We start from the raw sequence: 21,737 nt of genomic DNA, 5'->3' as shown, positions 1-21,737 counted from the left end.
TCCCTTCGAAATGTGAAGATATGGGAGTGAATTGTTAGCCATGTATGAGAATTTGATAGGTATATAATTAATTTAGTGATAGTTGCAAAACCTTGAACTTCGGAAGAACAAAAAATTTATTCTCTTTGAATTGACATTGTATGGTTGGAATCGAAATCCTAGTTACCTGACGAATGAAAGACAAATGTTAATTTGCAGTGCCTCTCTCCTCACGCTAAAATTCATTTTTCTCCGGGATGATTAAGCTCGTTAACAAAGATTTACTTTTTAAATGTTAAAAATATATTAGGCACATCAAATTTCATTCCAATCAAACTAAAAAAAATATTCTAAAATTGTGGGGGCTAGAGATCATTTAATTTAGACGTTTTCTTAAAATAATCTATTCATAAAAAGATCAAATAGAACTAGTACAGTGTGTCGCACATTTAAGATGAAGACACCCTCATATTTTCCTTATTTAAGAAATATCGATTTGAAATTTTGCACAGTTATACATCGTGATGTGTTACTTTTTTCAGATATTTAACCGAAGTTTTGAAAATAAATAAATATTAAAAATGCGAAAATTGGTATATGGCTAGAAAAAAATATTGTAAACAACTTTTGGCTAATCGTTTTTTTTCGATATCTCTAACCATCTCTTACGCTAGGCAAAATATTAAGAATCGGCCTTATTTCTCCATTTCTCCATCACCCTGTATGACTATGCAAAATTCCAAGTTGATATTCCCATAAATAATGAAAATATGCGTGTGTCTTCATCTTAAATGTGCGACACACTGTATAAAATTACAAAAGAAAAGCCAACGCATAATTACCAAATTGACTTCTAGTTTTAAATTTAATGTATTGGGCGGGTTTTATAGATTGAATCTATTAATATCCGTGTGATTGATCATACAATTTTAAAATAATAAATTGTATTCAATAGTAACCATACATTATTATTATAAATATTACTATTAGTCGCATCAATAAATGTTTTTACTCGGGAATCCTCGAATACAGCTCCGATTTTGATGATTTCTAAAATAATGATTCTTTTTGTTTATTATTTAAAATTAGAAACCTCTCAGAAGGGGGGGGGGTAAAAATCTGGAGGGGGGAAACGTAATCAACTCATAAATGATGGATTGTATATATTTTCATACAAAGTTTCATCCCCTATTTCATCCTTTTAGAGGACACATTTCGAAAAATCCTTTCCTAAATGACTACAGTATAAAATTAATATCCTCTCGAAATTCCAAACTTCTACCATTAGCGCGTTGGCGTCCATGTATCAGTCGGGATATTGCGTTATTCCTCTCCAGATTATTTCCTCTCTCTGAAAGGATTCTGATTTTAAACAATATATAAAAAGAAACATTTTCTTAAAAATCATTAAAATCGAAGCTGTCATTTAGGACTCTCTAAGAATGGATATTTTATGTTTTCCTTCATGCGACTATATATGCAATTATTATTTGATACTTGTAACACATCCCAGATAGACACATATACATCAAAATTACAAAAAAAAATTTGAAAGATTAGCTTTTAGAGGGTGATAAAATGGAAAATTATATTATTTTTTAAATATTGAAATATTCTTTGTAAGATTTCAATGTATCTAAAGTGTAACTGTTGAAAATTACCAGTCACTGTTAAGTGATAAGTGTATTGATCACTTAAATAACCTATAAAAACGTATTCCAAAGAGCATCTTTGACGTATTCTTAAAAATTCTAAAAATAAAAATTTAACGCCATGAGCTCTACTGTACTTTCTACTTTTTTAAGACACTGTGACTATGGTTTAACTTGTTAATGTAGCGAAAATCACGGAATAGAAATCATACTAATACATGTGAGTCTATGTGGGGAACTGATATTTGATAATTTGTTTACTTTTTTTTATAAGACAATAAAAGCAGGTGACCTCCACAAAATGTAAAAATAGAATGATGTAAGTTCATTCAAAGTTTGCAAGAATATCTTTGAACACAAAGAAATTTACAATTATTTTTATTTACATCCCTTGTTTGTCGTCACACGCAAATGGATGATTGACTTTTGATATCTGGACAACCACTCCCAAAGCATAATCCACGTATAAATAGAACGACTGGTGCTCTAATTCAATCATAATTATCATTTACGTTTATTTGTAAACAAATCATACAACAATTACCAAAATGTACAAATCATTGATTGTTTTATTCGCTTGCGCTGCTGTCGCATTAGCCCGTCCTGGTGGATTAATCGCTGCTCCTGGAACATTAGCTTTGGCTGCTGCTCCAGCTTTAACAGCACCAGCTACAATTTCAACAACAGTGGTCCGTGCTGCTCAACCACAAATCATTGCTGGACCAGCTCCAATTGCTTTAGCCGCTGCTCCAGGTTTGATTGCTCAACCACAATTGATTGCTGCTCGTGCTGCTCCAAGTTTAATTGCTCAACCACAACTTATTTCTGCTGCCGCTGCTCCAAGCTTGATTGCTCAACCACAATTGATTGCTGCCCGTTCTGGTATTATTGCTGGTTCACCTTTAATTTCCACCGCTCAAATTTGGTAATCAGTTCATTCGTGTAAAAATTTGTTAAAAAAATGTGTGACTGACTCTGATTTAGTTTTAAAAATTATAGTTTTTTATTTTTTCATATAAATATTTTGTTTTATATTCAATCCTTTACCCCTAATCCTTTTTATTTGCTGTCTTTGTAATATTCTGTTCGTCAAACCAGAGCTTCGTAGTCTTTCGAATTTCCTTAGATGAAGTCGAAAGAAGTACACAAATAATTATACTGCACATTCCATCGGCCTTCCAAACGAAAAGATGCTATCCGTTATATCATTGGTAATTACTAAGCTAGTGGAACTTCAATGTGCGAAAACAAAATATATATATATATGTTTGTTTCCCTAAAGTATTGTAAAAAAGTTTTGGTTAATTGCACGGTACATACATATAAACCAAATACATGCTTTGTAGTCAAATAATGTATTATTTTTAGCTTTACAATATCACGCAACTACACAAATATATAATATATTGTGTGCAAGTGATGCTTATAAATTTGATAATATAGATATCGCTCTTCAAGCATCAATACTCTAACTATAATCGTCTCTGTTCATCAAATGATGGATCTTCGATAAATTCATAATTAAAATTTTGTTTTTATATCATCGAAAACTACAAGATTGTCTAAATATTTTGGATAGTTTTTTGTCACACTCTCTACATTTTTTGATATAGAAATATCCAATAGAAAAGGATAACCTACATGATTCATTATTTTTTCAACCAACTTTGAACGATAAAATAATAATAAAAAGCCCGATGACCTAGGAATTTTTTGTGATTTTTGGAAACTTTTTGGAAAAGAATATATTTATAAAGTTTTTGAAATTCCTAGTATTATTCAATCCTTGCACATCTCATTAAGATAGTACGAGCACCAAGGCAATTTTAGATTTAGGGTTGAAATTATTTGTACCTTATTTTTCGACTTTGATGATGAATGTAGACGAAAAATAATAAGAAAATTTTTCGATATCTGCTTTGGTTTCGAAATATAGAAAGCTAATATAAATTTCTTTGCAAATTGAAATAACTATTTCTTTGCAAATAAATGTTTCAAACATACTAACACCACTGTTTACCCGTGAGGGCGTATATTAGGACAAAACTTTCTTGTTAATTTTCTCTAAAAGTATAAAAGATAGGGAGTTGAAAAATTTCAGGTAGCTTCAACTAAGGGTCTTGCGAAACATTCTCGAAAAACGCAAAAAAAATTCTAGAAAATAATTTTGTCATCAAATAAATGGCCATAATTATGTTGGCTTTTTTAAACTCTTCTAATTTATAAAAAAAGAACTGACATTCAACACTTTTTATACAGGGTATTTCAACAGTTAACTCAGTCAATTGTTTGTTTTCACATGTTCATAGAAAATATAATTTTTGTTTCAATAATTTTTATTTAATTTAGAAAATAATTATTACGAAATTTGTTTACTATTTTCTTCAAGAGGCAAATTAATTTAGAAAATAGATTCGAAATTTTCTAGAAAGTTCTAGAAATGATCTAGAAAGTTTGTTTAAACCGACAACTATAATCATGATGAACTTTAAACTGACTGCCAAGAGCTGTTAGCGCCATCTCTCGACGACCAACAGAACCTAGCACAAACTATCTGGGCCTTCTTCCGAAATTTAAATTTTTTAATTTAGTGTTTTTTCAAGGGATTTATTGTTAAAAGTGAGATATCTTATATATTTAAATGAGCAATTCTTGTATATATATATATATATATATATATATATATATATATATATATATATATATATATATATATATATATATATATATATATATATATATATCAACGATCTTGGAAATGGCTCCAACGATTTTCATGAAAATGAGTATGTAGGGGTTTTTTGGGGCGATAAGTCGATCTAACAAGGTTTCATTTTAAAAAAACTTCGTTTTTTCATGAAAAACTGAAACATACATCGCAAAATATGACTCTTCCTGACATCTATTGGTGTATATCGTAGTTAATGAAATACAATGCAAATTATAACTCTTCCTGACATCTATTGGTGTATATCGTAGTTAATAAAATAAAATACATTACCGGGACATTCAAATTGGTATTTGTGTGGAGACATTTAAAACGGTCTTCTATTAGTGATAAAATTTGTGTCTTTTTAAGAATACCGAGCAAAGCTCGGTCATCCAGATATTTTATATTAAAATATTCTGTCTGGATATAAATTTTACTAAATTAAACGATTTTCTAACAAGAAAAAGAACTAAAGAAGCTTTTAGAAAAGAACAAAACCCTTCTCCATTTACATTTAAAAATGGATCCTTAAATATTATTTAAACCATTGACCATGCGATGTATTTTAACCCAAACAACGCCGGGTTTGGCTGCTAGTCTCCAATAATATTGGAAAGCAAATAAAATAGAAGAATTGAGGAAAAGAAAAGGATTGATAACAAACAAATTATTTGTACGAAAAATTAAAAAACTATATTTTTAAAAATAAATCATAATTATAAAGAGTCAGTCAATAACACATTATTTAAACAAAAAAACATTACTTTTTACACGTTGAAATCAAAATGATTACCAAATTTGAGCGGTGGAAATTAAAGGTGAACCAGCAATAATACCAGAACGGGCAGCAATCAATTGTGGTTGAGCAATCAAACTTGGAGCAGCGGCAGCAGAAATAAGTTGTGGTTGAGCAATTAAACTTGGAGCAGCACGAGCGGCAATAATTTGTGGTTGAGCAATCAAACCTGGAGCAGCGGCAGCAGAAATAAGTTGTGGTTGAGAAATTAAACTTGGAGCAGCACGAGCAGCAATAAGTTGTGGTTGAGCAATCAAACCAGGAGCAGTAGCCAAAGCTAATGGTGCTGGAGGATCGGTGATAATTATTCCACCTAATGCGACAGCAGCGCAAGCGAATAAAACAATCAATGATTTGTACATTTTGGTAATTGTTGTATGATTTGTTTACAAATAAACGCAAATGATTATTATGATTGATTTAGAGCACCAGTCGTTCTATTTATACGTGGATTATGCTTTGGGAGTGGTTGTTCAGATATCAAAAATCAATCATCCATTTGCGTGTGACGACAAACAAGGGATGTAAATAAAAATTATTGTAAATTTCTTTGTGTTCAAAGATATTCTTGCAAACTTTGAATGAACTTACATCATTCTATTTTTACATTTTGTGGAGGTCACCTGCTTTAATTGTCTTTTATAAAAAATGAATAAGTATATAAACAAATAAATAGCTCCAGAATGGTTTTTTTTTTATTATACCTAATTATAGACAGAAATATAAAGCGGAATGAGTTTTTACCTCCATATAATAAGTAATAAATGAAATTCACTCCACCCGAAAATTCGATGATGTGTTCTTGATTCGAATGTAATAGTTTTTATAGATGTTTTCCTAATACTGAAGACATCCCGGGGGAAAAATATTTGAAGAAAGAATAAGAAATTCTGAAAAAGTCTTAGGAACTTTGAATTTCTCAACGTTTTCGGACTAGTCTAATTCAGAGTTATTCAGAGTTCTTAATACTTTTTTAAAGTTTCTAAAACTTTTTCAGTGTTTCCTAAGACTTATTAAGACTTACTCTTTTTTCAAATATTTTTTCCACCAGGGATGATTATCAGCAACTGTAAAGATATTTCAAATAAATCTTTTTTTTTTTGAGAAACGGTGATATCTCTAAAGAGTACGTTGTTTTACGTTTAGGGGTAAACGAACCAACTTTTCAAGAACTCTCTCTTCAGAATACAATTGATATATTTTCATCGGTAACTCATAAAGATTTAATCTTACCCGAATATTATCATATTATATTGACACATGAACGACAAATTTTGAATACAAAATTATTTTACATAAAAAAAGTGGTTCAAATGTTTAAAATTTAAATTTTGAAAGTGATATTTTTATTCTTGATTTAATAAATAATGTACCGACTTTCTTTGATTCGATAATTTTATACTCATGTAGAATTACAAATAGCTATATTATTCAATCTTAAACTTTTTGTTTCATAATACCCTATTGTTATAAAATTTTGTAAAGATTAGATATATCATTCATTCTAATAACTATATTCGACAGGTACTACTATTCCTTATATCGATTCATCTTATTTTATCTTAGTCAAAAGCTATTGAGTATGATATTCGAACAATGAAAGGACGAGGATAATGTCACGGATCTTCAACAGGACGAGACAGAAATTTTAAGTCGCATTTCCTCCGAAAGCTGTTAGAGTTTCTTATGAGAATCAACTTTCTATTTCAAAGTGCCTATTATTCTAACTTTTATACCATTTAGGATCTAAATTGACTATTAGAGCAACTTGGAGAACTAGGTACAATCTGATGTCAGAACACAATCAAACTCTCCAACTTTTGTCTGAATAATTTTTTGATTGGTTAATTACAAAACGAGCTGTAAGTCATAATAGATTAAAATAGTCCACAGGATGCTTTTTTATTATTTAATATTCGAAGGTACCCGGAAATTACCTAACATTCGTCGACAATGTGGCGATATGGCTAATGTCTGATGGAGATATGCATTATATAATAAAAAAATTAATTATTTCTAATTTTTCAAAAATTTATGTAAGTAATTTTATTAGTCATTAAAATTATTACTAATTAATTTATTGTAATAAATATTAAATAACACTCGGCACCCATTATCTATACAAACATACCAAGAGAGAATTCTGCACGGGTCGAGATAGTTTAATTTAATTAAAAAATTATTCGATTACACTATAATACAATGGCGATTAAATATTTTCTTCATATCTTATTAAAAAGTCAGCCTACATCAAATGTATTATTTTACTAACAAATTTTCGACAATAGGTCACTTGGCCCACCGTAATACAATTTTGGTAAATAACAATGAGATACTAAGGTTACGAAATTTCCATTTTTAGACTGTACACATCAGGAAAAAAATGGTTTAGGTATAATCTCCGAATTTTTGGATTAAAAAATGTAGAAAATAAAATTAACAAAAGTTTAATGCCTTATAGCATTTTTTGGAGTTTACTTCTAAAGAATCTAGAAGTAGAATTTTTTGGATTTTCTGACTACCGAAACCGACACTAAAATGGAAACCGATTGGTAGAGTAATTTTTAGTGGAAAAAATAAATAAATTTTATTATATATACTCTTTAATTCTTGCATAATATTAAGTAATTTTTTTTGGGCCATAAATAATGAAATTTCCTCATTAAATTTCAACCTTAAAGAGGATGATCATAAAAATGGTCTCAAATTTTTGATGTGTCAAATAAAGTCATTTAAATTATTTTCCTAAAATTACACTTAAACAAATTAATATTAAACGACCACGCTCAACTGTTATCAGTAACCATAAATTGAAATTGAACATATTGATTACTTTAATACCCTGTGATTATTACCGGGAAAAAAATACAGGGGAAATGAAAGGAAAGGAGAGGTGTGCAACTATGGCTGGCTTAGCTAGGCCCTGTTCCGGTATTAACCTCTGAGCAAAGCTCGAAATGGAAAATCATAGGACGGATAACCGGCACTTGATAGTAAATATCGAATTCCTTCAGAGTATCATTGATAGTGTGATTCGCTTAAACCGTAATGTCAGCACTTGAGTGAGCTCTTCGGCAATTTTGTTCGCGTGATGAGAGATTTACTCACGATTTCTGCACATAAGTTAAATTTTCTTTAACTTTGTACCCGAACACCGAACTTGCCTGCTATCGAACTCTGAACAGAGCAAAATAACCTTGAAATCTCAACAAATCCGCTGTAACTTCATATTTTTAAACTATTCAGAAAATTTCATTTTTCACAAAATTGAGGTTGTGTCGGACCAAAATTAACCACCCTTTTTTATGGTCATCACCGATTAATGGAAGCAGTGAAATTCTAGGAAACGTTACCAAAGAAAACGTTAGAGATAAAACCGCGTACAGAAAGTCACGCGAATCTTTTCGGAACCGAAAAAGCTTCTTCTTTGTATTACAGGTTTCATACACAGGGTATAAGAAAAAATGACAATAGACAATTGTTAAACCGAATTTGATCATTTATATAAATACTAAATTTTACACGAAATGTCTGATAGTTTAGGAGCCATACAAAAAACAAATATTTATTAATAAATTTTAAAATACAATTGAAACAATGTCAAAACATTTAATACAATTACCATTGTCATTTCTAACAATTATGTTATTAATTTCTAGAAATGTTTGTCAATCAACATCGGATTCAACTCGAATATTTCGATTTAAAGATGCACCACCAATGGCATTTATTACAACAACAACAACATCATCAAAAATTGAAAATGAAATAATACTTGATGAAGATAATAAATCGATGGATTCATGGAAAACATCTGCATCGAATAATGAAGAAGAATATACAGCAGAATCATCGAATCATCCGAAACGTGCTTCGGAATTTCATATAACCGGTAATAATTTAGTTGATTTACGAAATGCAGCTCGTTTAATAACACGTCGATTACGAGTCTCGTTATTTGGAGCGATTGGCTCACGTGTCGCACGTAGAGATGCCGTATATACTTTTGTTTCGAAATGGGTGAATCCAATTGTGAATTTATTGGAAACGTTATTGTAAAAAAAATATAAAGTAATAAAAAGTACTTAAAGTTTTTTTTTTTTTACGTTTTTTATGGCCAGAACAATTTTTGTAAGTTATTGTGAAATTAGTATTTTTACGATTTCTGAACAGTGGAGTATCAATACCGAATTTCCGGACAAAAGTCAGAAAACTCAACTCTTGTTTTGCATTGAAAGTTGTTTTTTTTTGGTGTAGTTAGATAACCCCATCACAAACAGGTCTATGTTATTATTGTTATTGCTCTCGATTTACCTTGTCATTCAATTTACGTTTACTGTGTTTGTTAGTGCAATTAAATAAGGAATTTTTTTAATGGATAAGAGAAGCATAAAATTGTTAATTATTTAAAAGATACTCAGAAAAAGTCCATATTGACCTCTCAACTTCAATTTTATGGATTCGAAAATGAACTTAGACACTAAAACTATAAAGATGCAAATGAATGGACTGTTTTTTGGGATCTTAAAAAGTATTTAATTTATGAAGGATTATAAAAATCAACACATAGTTTTCTCAAAATAAAAATGGCAAAAGGTTTTTGTTACAAATGCTTTATTTGCCCCTGTGGAATCTTCTTACTAAGAGAAGGTTTCATGTGCAATCAAAATAATGATTTGATAAAAATTCATAAAAAATAGAAATAAATATCAAGGTATTTCTAATAATAAAACTAAAATTTGATTTACATGAGAATTGTATGAATTTATTGAATTTTGGCAGGCAAATTAAATTTTAATTTATTTTTAATATAATTCCATTATCTTTGATAAATAATAAAATTTGAAGGGTAACAGCTATTAAATAATGATTGATTAGGTACTAATTTACTAATAAGGTGATTTTATGAACACCTATACCAAAATTTTGTTCGTATCATCAATATTTTTAAGCGTTAAAAACTTGGGGCTAAACTTAATATACCTTGACATATTCATATATACATGGTATGATGAAGTCGCTTTCTGCTGCCTGTAGGTACCAATTATGTCTATATTTATGCTTAGATCTTTAAAACTACGCAACGGATTTTGATGAGGTTTTGTCTAATATATAGAGTGATTCAAGAAGAAGGTTTGTTTACATAATACATGCAAAATATAATAGAGTAAGGGATTGAAAAGGATGCGCTTTAAAACAAAAAAATTGTGCAGCGATTAAGCTCAATTATTGACAAGATATACAACCAGCTTCAAGGATTATTTTCATCTATTTTTAAGCTTCGGGAGATGGAAAGGTGAAGCGAGGAAGTAAGGATGAATAATATTTTCAAATATACTCAAGTGGGGTATCCAATAAAAGAGTATGACGTGTACATTACAAAACTGTAGCCTCTAAGCAAGGGGATATTGAGGGAGGGGTGAAAGTGGGGATGTTGCCCAGCAAAGCGGGCAGTTCACAGCATGTAATTTATAAAATTGTGTTGGTTTTCAAAACTCTTCAATAATTTACAAAAAATATTGTCAGCACTAACATTCAAAACTTTCCATACAGGGTATTTCAACAATTAACTCGCTTTTTTTCCCTTATTACATTATAGCTTTTGTTGATAAATTTGTGACACAAGGAGAAAGAATCCAAAGAATTTCTAACCTTCAATGGAGTAAAAATTCAAACGAATTCATCCATTTCAATCAAGTAAGAATTAAAAAAATTTCATCAGCATCCATCGAGTAATACTTGTTACACAAAGACAATGACAAATGAAAAACTGATCTGTATTCATATTTCTTTTTTTATGGCGGAAATCAATAAAAAAAATATTTTGTAATAAACACTCATAAATATGATTTTAAAGTATCATGCAAAAAAAAAAATAAATATTATACCAGAATTAATTATGACTTCCACACCAGCTTACCAGCATTTCATTCAATTACAATTTTTGTGTTATGTGTTTATCGTATTAATTAAAATTTATACCACATATAAAATGATATTAATTTGATTATAATCTTGTGTCATAATTCATGTAACAAAAAAAAAAAAAAAAAAAATCAAAACATCAAAACAAGTGCAGAATTTAGAACGAGCGTTACCGTTTGATACATATTTCTTAGGTAAACAAACACAGTGGACGGCCTTTACAAAGTTTACGAATATTTTTTTATCTGATGCAAGTAATTGCTAAAATTACAATACAAACACACAGAATGGATGATAGAATTCACGTTGAAAAATTAGCTATCTTTATTTTGATAAATTTTTGTTCATGCCAAATCTTTTAGTGGTCAACCTAACACAAATGAGGAGCTGGATGCAAAATCGACGTATGTTCATAAACCCTAATTTGATTCCCACTTTCACTCCTACTCCCACATCCCGCCTTGTGTAGGGATTACAGTTTTGTAATGTATACATCATGCTCTTTTATTTGATACCCCACTTGAGTATATTTGAAAATTTTCGATTATCCTTCCCCACTTGCTCGCTCCAGCTTTCCACCTCCCCGAAGGTTAAAAATAGATAAAAACAATCCTTAAAGCTGGTTGTATATCTTATCAATATTTGAGCTTAATCGATGCACAGCTTTTGAAGTTTTTGAAGCATATCTCTTCCAACCCCTATTTCAACACTTTTCTCTACTATATTATACATAAAAACCTTCCTCTTAAATAACTCTATTAGAAAAAACTGCATCATAATCCGTTGCGTTGTTTTAAAGATCTAAGCAAACATACGGAATCTAAGATAGTTTTTACGCATGCCTATAAAATATGAAATGAATTTGCCATTGAATACTTTTTTTTTCAAATGTGGGCTATCATAGGACCAGGGCCATCATTGGTTCCACTACCTTAATGGGTTGTATAAGAAAGTATACGAAAGAAAGCGTTTAGATTTTTGTATGTTGAGCCCTAAATTTAGTCGTATCGTAATGAAGTTTTTATGGTAAGTAAATAACCGTACAATTGAGTCTTGAATAACCAATCGGAGTAAAAAGAGCGCAAGGATACTTTCGCCTTAAGTCAATTTGTCTCCTCAAGTTTGTTCCTTCCTAAAAATATTTATAATTTAGATACTAATAATCGGATATTTTTCATTGTACAGCGCATATTCAAGATAATTAAGTGTATGGATTTAGTCAGGATTATTATTTCCAGTAGTAATCAAAATAAAGCTAATGACGTCCCCACCCAGTGCGTAAAATTGATTTTAATTTAACAAAAAAATAAATTTTGTATATAAATACTAGGATATTGTTTGAAATCGATATCAGTTACACAAATCAAATTTAACTAAATAACCAAAGTTATTTTACAAAAAAGAAACCGTCAAAATGTTCAAATACATCACAGTTGTACTCGCCATCTTTGGTTCATCAGCTTTGGCTGGTAACTTACTTGGAGCACCAATTGCACTTAGTGCAGCTCCAGCTGCTATTTCAACAAGCACAATTTTACGATCATCACCAGGTTTAATTGGTGCACCAGGCTTAATTGGTTCACCAGGTTTGATTGGTTCACCATTAGCACTTAGCGCACCAGCCCAATTGACTCTTGGCGCTCCAGGTTTATTGGCTCCACGTACCATTATCTCATCACCTGGGTTACTTAGCGCTCCAGCTTTAGCTTCAGCTCCATTAACTCTTGGTGCACCAGGTTTAATCTCATCACGTACAATTCTCTCATCACCAGCTTTAGCATCAGCACCATTAGCACTTGGTGCTCCAGGTTTGTTGGGACAACGCACTATTTTGTCATCTCCAGCTATTGGACTCGCTCCATCACCACTTATCCGTTCATCAATCTGGTAAATAGCTGATAATACTGTGATTTCAATGATGTAAATATAAGAGGCTCTAGTCATTTAGACTTCATCAGTTTCATCAGTTTGTAAATTATTTATCATACAATTTTTTTTATACAAATAATGAAAAATATTTATAATAAATTTTTTTTAATTTAAAATATATTTGTTTCGTTTTATTTATTTGGGGGAATTTTCGTAGCTCAATTTCGTCTCAGGCATTTATCTTAAAGATGTACATCTACCCTTTGTAGCAGGTATCTTTTACGAAAAAAAAAAACACCTCACGATTGCTTGATCGTGTACCTGTAATTTCTTCCTTTATTTGACTTCACATAAATTGTTCCATGGTTAATTGCGCAAACTTTATGACTAGGAACTATGGATATTTGATTTCTTTTTAATGTACGAGTATTTTATTGAGCATCAGCGTTGTACCATTATCGACAAAATCAATTCCAGTGATTTTATAGCTATGGTTAATCTTTCAATAAATCAACTATTAATGTAGGTTTTTATAAATAGAAATCTTTGTTTATCAAAGGGACCTAATTCTCAAAAGTGTTTTAGACTACGAAAGCCTATGCTTAAATATTTCGGGTGAAATGACCCACCAGGAATCATGTTAAAAAAGATGATCCTATATATAAAAGTAATTTTAAGCACCATGGTGTCAGTTTTGATCGGTAAAGGTGAGTACAGACAGGTCCGGAGCTAGGGCGTGGCAAAGGAGGCACCCATCACCGGCACATAAGAAATATTCGCAAAAAAAAATGTAGGTCTTTTACGTAAAACAAAAAGTTAGTAAAGAATCATGTAAAAGGCGCTCATTATTTACATAAATACATTAAGTTAAAAAATTCGTTTTTTTTGTAACAAAGGCAAGTTTGATCCGATCTTATTGGAATTTTTTTTGAAACCCACAAATTTTGGGTCATTCTTTTCAGCTGTGATTTCAATTTTTCGCTAGCTATCACTCATGTGCTTAATTCCGGGACCAAGTTTCACATTTTTAAAATCTATTAGAGCTAGGTTAATTTTGATCACAAATTTGAAAAGTATGGCCCAAATTTAGTAGGATTACATACTTGGTTTATCAAAATTGGATAAAATTTCGATATGATAAAGCAAAATTAAATTTTTTGGATTCTGATGACGTCATAAAGTTAAAAAATTTGATTTTTTTGATAACACTGGCAAATTTGATCCGATCTTATTGGAATTTTTTTTGAAACCCACTAATTTTGCGTCATTCTTTTCAGCGGTGATGCCAGTTTTTCGCTAGCTATCACTTATGTGCTTAATTTCTGGACCAGCACCCCACATTCTTGAAACCTATTAAAGCTAGGTTAATTTTGACAACAAATTTGAAAAGTATGACCCAAATTAAGTAGGATTACACACTTGGTTTATTAAAATTGGATAAAATTTGGATTTGATAGAGCAAAATTTAATTTTTTGGATTTTGATGACGTCATCAAGTTAAAAAATTCAATTTTTTTGATAACAGAGGCATATGTGATCCGATTTTATTGGAATTTTTTTGAAACCCACTAATTTTGGCTCGAACTTGTCAGTTTTTTGCTAACTATCACTTATGTGCTTAATTCCGGGACGAGGACTCCACATTCTTGAAATCTTTTATAGCTAGATTAATTTTGACCACAAATTTGAAAAGTATGACCCAAATTTAGTAGGATTACATACTTGGTTTATCAAAATTGGATAAAATTTGCATATGATAAAGCAAAACTAAATTTTTTGGATTCTGATGACGTCATAAAGTTAAAAAATTCGATTTTTTGGATAATTCAGGCAAATTTTATCCGATCTTGGAATTTTTTTTGAAACATACTTATTTTGGGTCATTCTTTTCAGCTGAAATCACATCCATTTTTCAAGGTTTCAGCTACTTGAAGTGTTCTTTGAACCCTTAACAGATTGATAAAAATTTCATGGCAACTTTGGGATAATTTGACTATTTTCTTTTTTCTTATTTTGGACATCCGTGTTGATGGCGCCCATGAATTAACAAAATTATGTAAATTATATTTATAAAAAAAAAATAGACCCATTAAAAAAACAATACCATAACATTTTACACAAAATTGTAACAAGTAGATGGCCTTTAGTTTAGTTTAAGTGAATTAAAAATGATGCAAGTAATTGCAAAAATTTCAAAAACAACAACTTAGCAGACACAATTGCTAATACTTATAGGTGTAGGACCAGGTGTAGTATTTGGCAACCATTTCAGGACGGCTGAAAATTTAAGAGGATATAATTCTCAAAAAAATTTTCCCCTGACGAAAATATAGTTGGGAAGTAATTTTTTCTTTACGTAAATTTTCATATCCGAGGACAAACTTTTCCCTTTCAAAAATTTACATATCTGGAGAAAAAAATTTTCATTTACGAAAATTATTAGAGGGAAAATTCTCTTTCAGGAGACAAAAATTATGAACGATATTCAAATAAGAAGATCATTCCAAATATGAAGAATACCAGTTAAAAAGTTTCATCTAATAAAATATGAACGGGCTAAGCTTGAAAATTACCATTCTAGCCTGGGCGCCAAAGAAGTTTCGAGGCTGATTCAGGTCCACCAGTGTACCATGTACCAAGATTTTTATAACCCTTTAGATTTCTCAACTGATATTTAGCAAAAAGGATTTTATAAAAGTTTTTTTTAGTATTTTAATTTTTTAAGATTGCTCATAGTAGTATTGTTAATAAAATTCGACAATCTCAATTCGAAAAAAAAATGCAAACTTTTAAACTATTTAAACTTCTCCTGTGAAGACCAAAAGTTTCACTGGAAGTTTTGCAATACCTTCCTGCCTAAAAATGTCAAGAAATCCACTGGTTTGATTTGTTTATCAAAAATTTCGAAATCCTGTTTCTGGCATAAAGCGTATATCATCCTCTGTTTTTGCGGCTCTTTTATCGTATACCATCAGCTCATTTGATGATTACACCACTGTCAATTACCGACTATATATTCATCAACTTTAAGCTCAGCGTGAAATTAAAAACTTTCCAGGCAATTTGAAGTAAAATTCCCGGCCATGAAAATTTCCGTGATGCAAAAATTTGCTTTAGGCAGGACCTTGTCAATAGATTCTTAAATTTGATGACGTTAAGAGCTAAAAAATACTACACCTGGCCCTAGTTATATTAATATACTCAAACATTGAACCCCGCCCATGCGTGAACCATATTATCACATGATTGATTAATTTGATTTTTGCAAAAATTTTTTGTATATAAATAGTTGGGTCTCGTTTGAAATCGATATCAGTTACACAAATCAAATTTAACTAAATAACCAAAGTTATTTAACAAAAAACAAACCGTCAAAATGTTCAAATACATCACAGTTGTACTCGCCATCTTTGGTTCATCAGCTTTGGCTGGTAATTTACTTGGAGCACCAATTGCTCTTAGTGCAGCCCCAGCTGCCATTTCTACAAGCAGTGGAATTGTACGATCCCAACCAGCTTTACTAAGTGCACCAGCTTTAGCTCCAGCACCAATCGCACTTAGTGCTCCAGCTTTAGCACCAGCTCCATTGGCTCTTGGCGCTCCAGGTTTGTTGGCTCCACGTACCATCATCTCATCATCTGGTTTTATTGGTGCACCAGCTTTAGCCCCAGCTCCATTAACCCTTGGTGCTCCAGGTTTGTTGGCTCCACGTACTATTTTATCATCACCAGCTGTTGGTATTGCTGCTCACCCAGCACCACTTATCCGTTCATCAATCTGGTAATTCTAGTGATTTCTTCGAATTTGATTTCCTCTTGTAATTTATCAAAAAATACAAAATGTAAATAAATATTTATAATAAAAAAAGTTTTCTATATCAATTTTTATTTTTTATTTTTTTCCGTCAATATTCTCAATGGTACAGAATTTCGGCAAGAAAGAACTGCCGTTTTTCTTGCAAAATAATTTATGCAGTCGCAAAAATGGCAACAAGTTTTAAGATCATACAGGGTGGATCAGTTAAATCTATAATGGCTAATAGTTTGTTTTGTAGTTAACCAATAAAACAATAACTTAGACAAAATTTGCTGAGTTTGATGGGGGACATCACATTCTGACACTTGATTTGACCCAGTTCTTCAAATTTCTTTAATAGCCAATTTATATCCTAAACGGGAAGAGATAGATTAACACTTTAAATTATAAAGAACGTTAGGAAGAAAGTTGATCCTCATAAAAAAACTAAGATTTTTCATCTAAACCATTTTTTCGAAAATCTTCAGCTGTCGGAGGAAATGTAGAGAGTTGATTTTTCGAGAATATTTTTTTGATAATGCCTTATTAACAATTTTTTATTTGTATACCTAGTCAAAAAAATATAAGGATAAAATTTTAAGCATTTTCAGGGACACTTGGTGCAAAAAAAATGTGTAAGTAAGGTAATTTGACCCAAAAATAACGAAAATTGAATTAAATAGACGAATTGTCTATTTCAAGATCACAGATCATTGAATTTTTAATTTTAACCCTGTAAGATAATGTAATTGAGAACACTTAGTTCCAAAATTTACCTAGAAAGAAGTTTTCATGGATATTGGACAAAAGTGGATCAAAAACGAACTAAGAATAAATAAAAAAACCAATAAATAATGACCGAAAAACAAATAAAAAAGGGAACAAAAAGAAAATAATGAACATAAAATGACCAAAAAATGACTAACAAATGGACAAAAAAAATGTCCAAAAATTAACTTTAAAATGAACAAAAAATGATCAAAAAGTTATAAACTATCAAAAATGAAATTTTATAAATCTTAAAACCCTTCTAGCTTTGCCACTAGTTGTTCAATTTTCATACGTCGTTGGATTAAAAAGAATGGGTACAAAGAATATAACTTTTCTTCTCAATTGAACATAGCATCAGATACGACCCAAAATATGCAGAAATTGTGACCCGCCTTCTATATTTTTAAGCCAAGCGATTTAAAAATCTGAAAATATTATAATTGAATTTTTAAGACCCACATTTAACGATATTACTTAACAGGTTGGCTGATAAGTCCCCGCTCTGACACATAGATGGCGTCGCTAGTATTAAATGCATATTATTTTTATATAGTACCAACCTTCAAATGATTCGTGTCAAAATTTGACGTCTGTAAGTCAATTAGTTTGTGAGATAGAGCGTCTTTTGTGAAGCAACTTTTGTTATTGTGAAAAAAATGGAAAAAATGGAATTTCGTGTTTTGATAAAATACTGTTTTCTGAAGGGAAAAAATACAGAGTCCGGAAACTCATTATCAAGCCAAGTTTTTGCTTCCACTGTATTTTTTCCCTTCAGAAAACAGTATTTTATCAAAACACGAAATTCCATTTTTTCCATTTTTTTCACAATAACAAAAGTTGCTTCACAAAAGACGCTCTATCTCACAAACTAATTGACTTACAGACGTCAAATTTTGACACGAAACATTTGAAGGTTGGTACTATATAAAAATAATATGCATTTAATACTAGCGACGCCATCTATGTGTCAGACCGGGGACTTATCAGCCAACCTATTATAAATAGTACAAACAGCGGAACCCTTATAGTTATATGACTGCGTAACACGGACTTTGCCGAAAATGAATGACACTTATTTCGCTCAAGAAATTATAAAAATATAAACACAAAAATTTATTCATGAATTAATAAATTTTCAAAGTAATTTTGTCTGGTCAAAACCACTTTTGCATATATTACACAAGTCATTCATGTAAACTAATAGTTGCTAATATGGCCTTAAATAAACCGGCCACAACAGATTATAATTTTGCACTAAAAAAAAAACGGGCGTTAAGTGGTGTCAAGGACTTGAAGTATTGTTAATAAACAAATAAATAATTTTTTGTGACATTTGTTATAATTCAATTAATCATAACAAAAATATTTTAGTATTAATGTTAACACCATTTTAAAATAAATAATCATATTTAATGCATAAATTATGATTGAATAACCTTCCATTTAAATCTTTTTATACCATGTATATATGAAATATACATAGTATTATAAGTTTAGTCCCAAGTTTGTAACGGTTAAAAATATTGAAGCTACAAAAAAAAAATTGGTATAGGTGTTCATAAAATCACCTAATTAATCCATTTCCGGCTGTCCGTCCGTCCGTCCGGCCGTCCGTCCGTCCGTCTGTGGTCACGATTACTCAAAAACGAAAAGAGATATCAAGCTGAAATTTTTACAGCGTGTTTAGGACGTAAAAAGTGAGGTCAAGTTCGTAAATGAGCAACATGGGTCAATTGGGTCATGGGTCCGTAGTACCCATCTTGTAAACCGTTAGAGATAGAATAAAAGTTTAAATGTAAAAAATGTTCCTTACAAAAAAATAAACAACTTTTGTTTGAAACATTTTTTTGTTAACATCACTGTTTACCCACGAGGGCGTTAATTAGGTACAAATTTTATAGTATGTATTAATATCAAAGTGAGTATCTTTTGTTATTTACGTGACGTCAAAAAAACAAACGAGTGCGCATCAACACTTGCGCATTATATGAGAATATCAGTTAAATATGTCAGATATGTATGTATGTGAAATGTGACAGAGTTATCAACACTGCCTATACATGGTATTTCAACAATTAACTCAGTCAATTGTTTGTTTTCACTTGTTTTTTTTGTTTTTAATTTTACATTCAAAATTTTACAATAAAAGATCAAAATCACATCTGTCTTAACAGTGGCGGATTTTAAAGTTTTTATGGATGGTATTTTTAGACGATATTTGTAGAGGATGTTTTATTGTAATAAAATAGTACAACAAGTGAAATTTACAAAATTTAAAAAACCCCCGACAAATGCGATTTATTCCTTATAAACCGATTTTTGGAAACTTAGCTATAAAATGTTCTCAATCAAGGCGGTTCGACCGTTTATGGTCTACGATGCCACTGAGAAACACACAGACGCACAGATAAACATTTTAAACTTATAACACTCCTTCTTTAATCAATATCAAAGTGATGGTCAAGGATATCATATATGAGATGAAAAGGATACTTAGAGAGCTATCTTTTTTGGGACAAACTTTTGGAAATATTTTAATTGAAATTGAAATATTTGAGTTGACTTTGTTCTTTTGAATTACTTAATTATTTTACCATTTCAATTTTCGAAATGAATGGAGCCAGGTTTTTTTGACCATTCATTCCCATCGTAATTATTTATATGTTAAAATTATTTTTCCAAACTGAATCAATTTTGAAGATCATCGCCAATTTTTTAGTTTTTTCGAGTACGAACTCGCACTTGAAACATACCTCCGTTAAAATACCTTTCAAATGAAACCAAAAAAATTAAAATCGATTCATCCGTTTAGGCGCTACAATGCCACAGACAGACAAACACACAGACACACACCAGAGGGGGTTAAAAATAGGAACCAAAAAAAAAAAAAACCTCTTGCGAAAATGATAGTCATGCCACTTACAAACATGAAAAAATAATACTATAATCAGAGTTAAATCATTAGATCCTAAATCCGCCACTGAATATTTATAAAAGCAGCAAATCAATGTTAGATAATAAGAATTAAAAAATTATTTATTTGAGGATATAATAAATTTAAAAAAAAAATGCACACACAAAATTTGGAACGATCAAAACAGTGGACGACCTCAAATCAAAATTTTACGAAAAGTATGTGTATATTCCAAACTAAAAATGATGTAACTAATTGCTAAAATTTCAATAAACATATGTATATTTTTTTATTTATTTTTTTTTTTAAATGCTAGGGTTAACCTAACATTGTCTCCCACCTGTATGCGTAAAAGAATTTCAATCTATCATGATTAATTAATTATTCAAGCCATATAATTTTTTTGGGTATATAAATAGTTGGGTATTGTTTGAAATCGATATCAGTTGATAAACAAATCAATTCAAAACAAATAACCAAAGTTATTTCAAAAAAATAAACAAATCGTCCAAAATGTTCAAATACATCACAGTTGTACTCGCTATCTTTGGATCATCAGCTTTAGCTGGTAATTTACTTGGAGCACCACTGGCACTCAGTGCAGCCCCAGCTTTGGCACCAGCACCATTGGCTCTAAGTGCTCCTGGTTTATTAGCTCCACGTACCATCATCTCATCACCTGGTTTACTTAGTGCACCAGCTTTGGCACCAGCTCCATTGACTCTTGGCGCTCCAGGTTTATTGGCTCCACGTACCATCATCTCATCACCAAGTTTACTTAGTGCACCAGCTTTAGCTCCAGCTCCATTAACTCTTGGTGCTCCAGGTTTGTTGGCTCCACGTACTATTTTATCATCACCAGCTGTTGGTATTGCTGCTCACCCAGCACCACTTATCCGTTCATCAATCTGGTAAATAATGTGTTCATCTCTAAATTGTGATTTTTTTTATTTATGACATTTTCTTTTGTAAATTATGATAAAATAAATATTTTTTTCTAAAAAAAGTTTTTTTTTTAATGAAAATCAGAAACTTAATAATAGCGACGGAGGCATTTTCTCCGTAAAATCAGCTAAATATATCTCTAAATAGAAATATTAATACTTAGGTACAGAAAAAACTGAAACTCAAAATAAAAACCTTTTGCTCAGACTTATTTTTAAATTTGTTTATTTTTTACAATTTCTTATTTTACATTATTTAAACAATATTTTTGAATTTTGATACACTTCTCCGAAATCTCTCTTCGATTACTCTAAGACATTCAAATTAAATGAAAAAGTAAATATCAATTAAATAAAATTAATCGTCATTAACATTAACATA

General features: G+C 30.6%; 3 protein-coding genes across 3 annotated transcripts; all 3 read left to right on the top strand.

Moving 5' to 3' along the window:
• The first annotated feature begins 2,128 nt into the window (after positions 1–2,128).
• Positions 2,129–2,610, top strand: LOC123298409 (testis-specific gene A8 protein-like). Its single transcript, XM_044880404.1, has one exon. It carries the CDS (start codon positions 2,180–2,182, stop codon positions 2,558–2,560), a length of 381 nt encoding a protein of 126 aa, XP_044736339.1. The 5' UTR covers positions 2,129–2,179; the 3' UTR covers positions 2,561–2,610.
• Positions 2,611–16,307: 13,697 nt separating this feature from the next.
• On the top strand, positions 16,308–16,715 carry LOC123298900 (neuropeptide-like 3). The gene has a single exon (XM_044880998.1). The coding sequence runs from the start codon at positions 16,308–16,310 to the stop codon at positions 16,713–16,715; it is 408 nt and encodes a 135-aa protein (XP_044736933.1).
• Positions 16,716–20,924: 4,209 nt separating this feature from the next.
• On the top strand, positions 20,925–21,326 carry LOC123298899 (branchpoint-bridging protein-like). Its single transcript, XM_044880997.1, has one exon. It carries the CDS (start codon positions 20,925–20,927, stop codon positions 21,324–21,326), a length of 402 nt encoding a protein of 133 aa, XP_044736932.1.
• The last annotated feature ends 411 nt before the right edge of the window (positions 21,327–21,737 follow it).

Source organism: Chrysoperla carnea, chromosome 4 (assembly GCF_905475395.1).
Source record: "Chrysoperla carnea chromosome 4, inChrCarn1.1, whole genome shotgun sequence".
Lineage (NCBI taxonomy): Eukaryota > Metazoa > Arthropoda > Insecta > Neuroptera > Chrysopidae > Chrysoperla > Chrysoperla carnea.
Note: the sequence above shows the minus strand (reverse complement) of the source record. Positions and strands in the feature narration are given on the sequence as shown.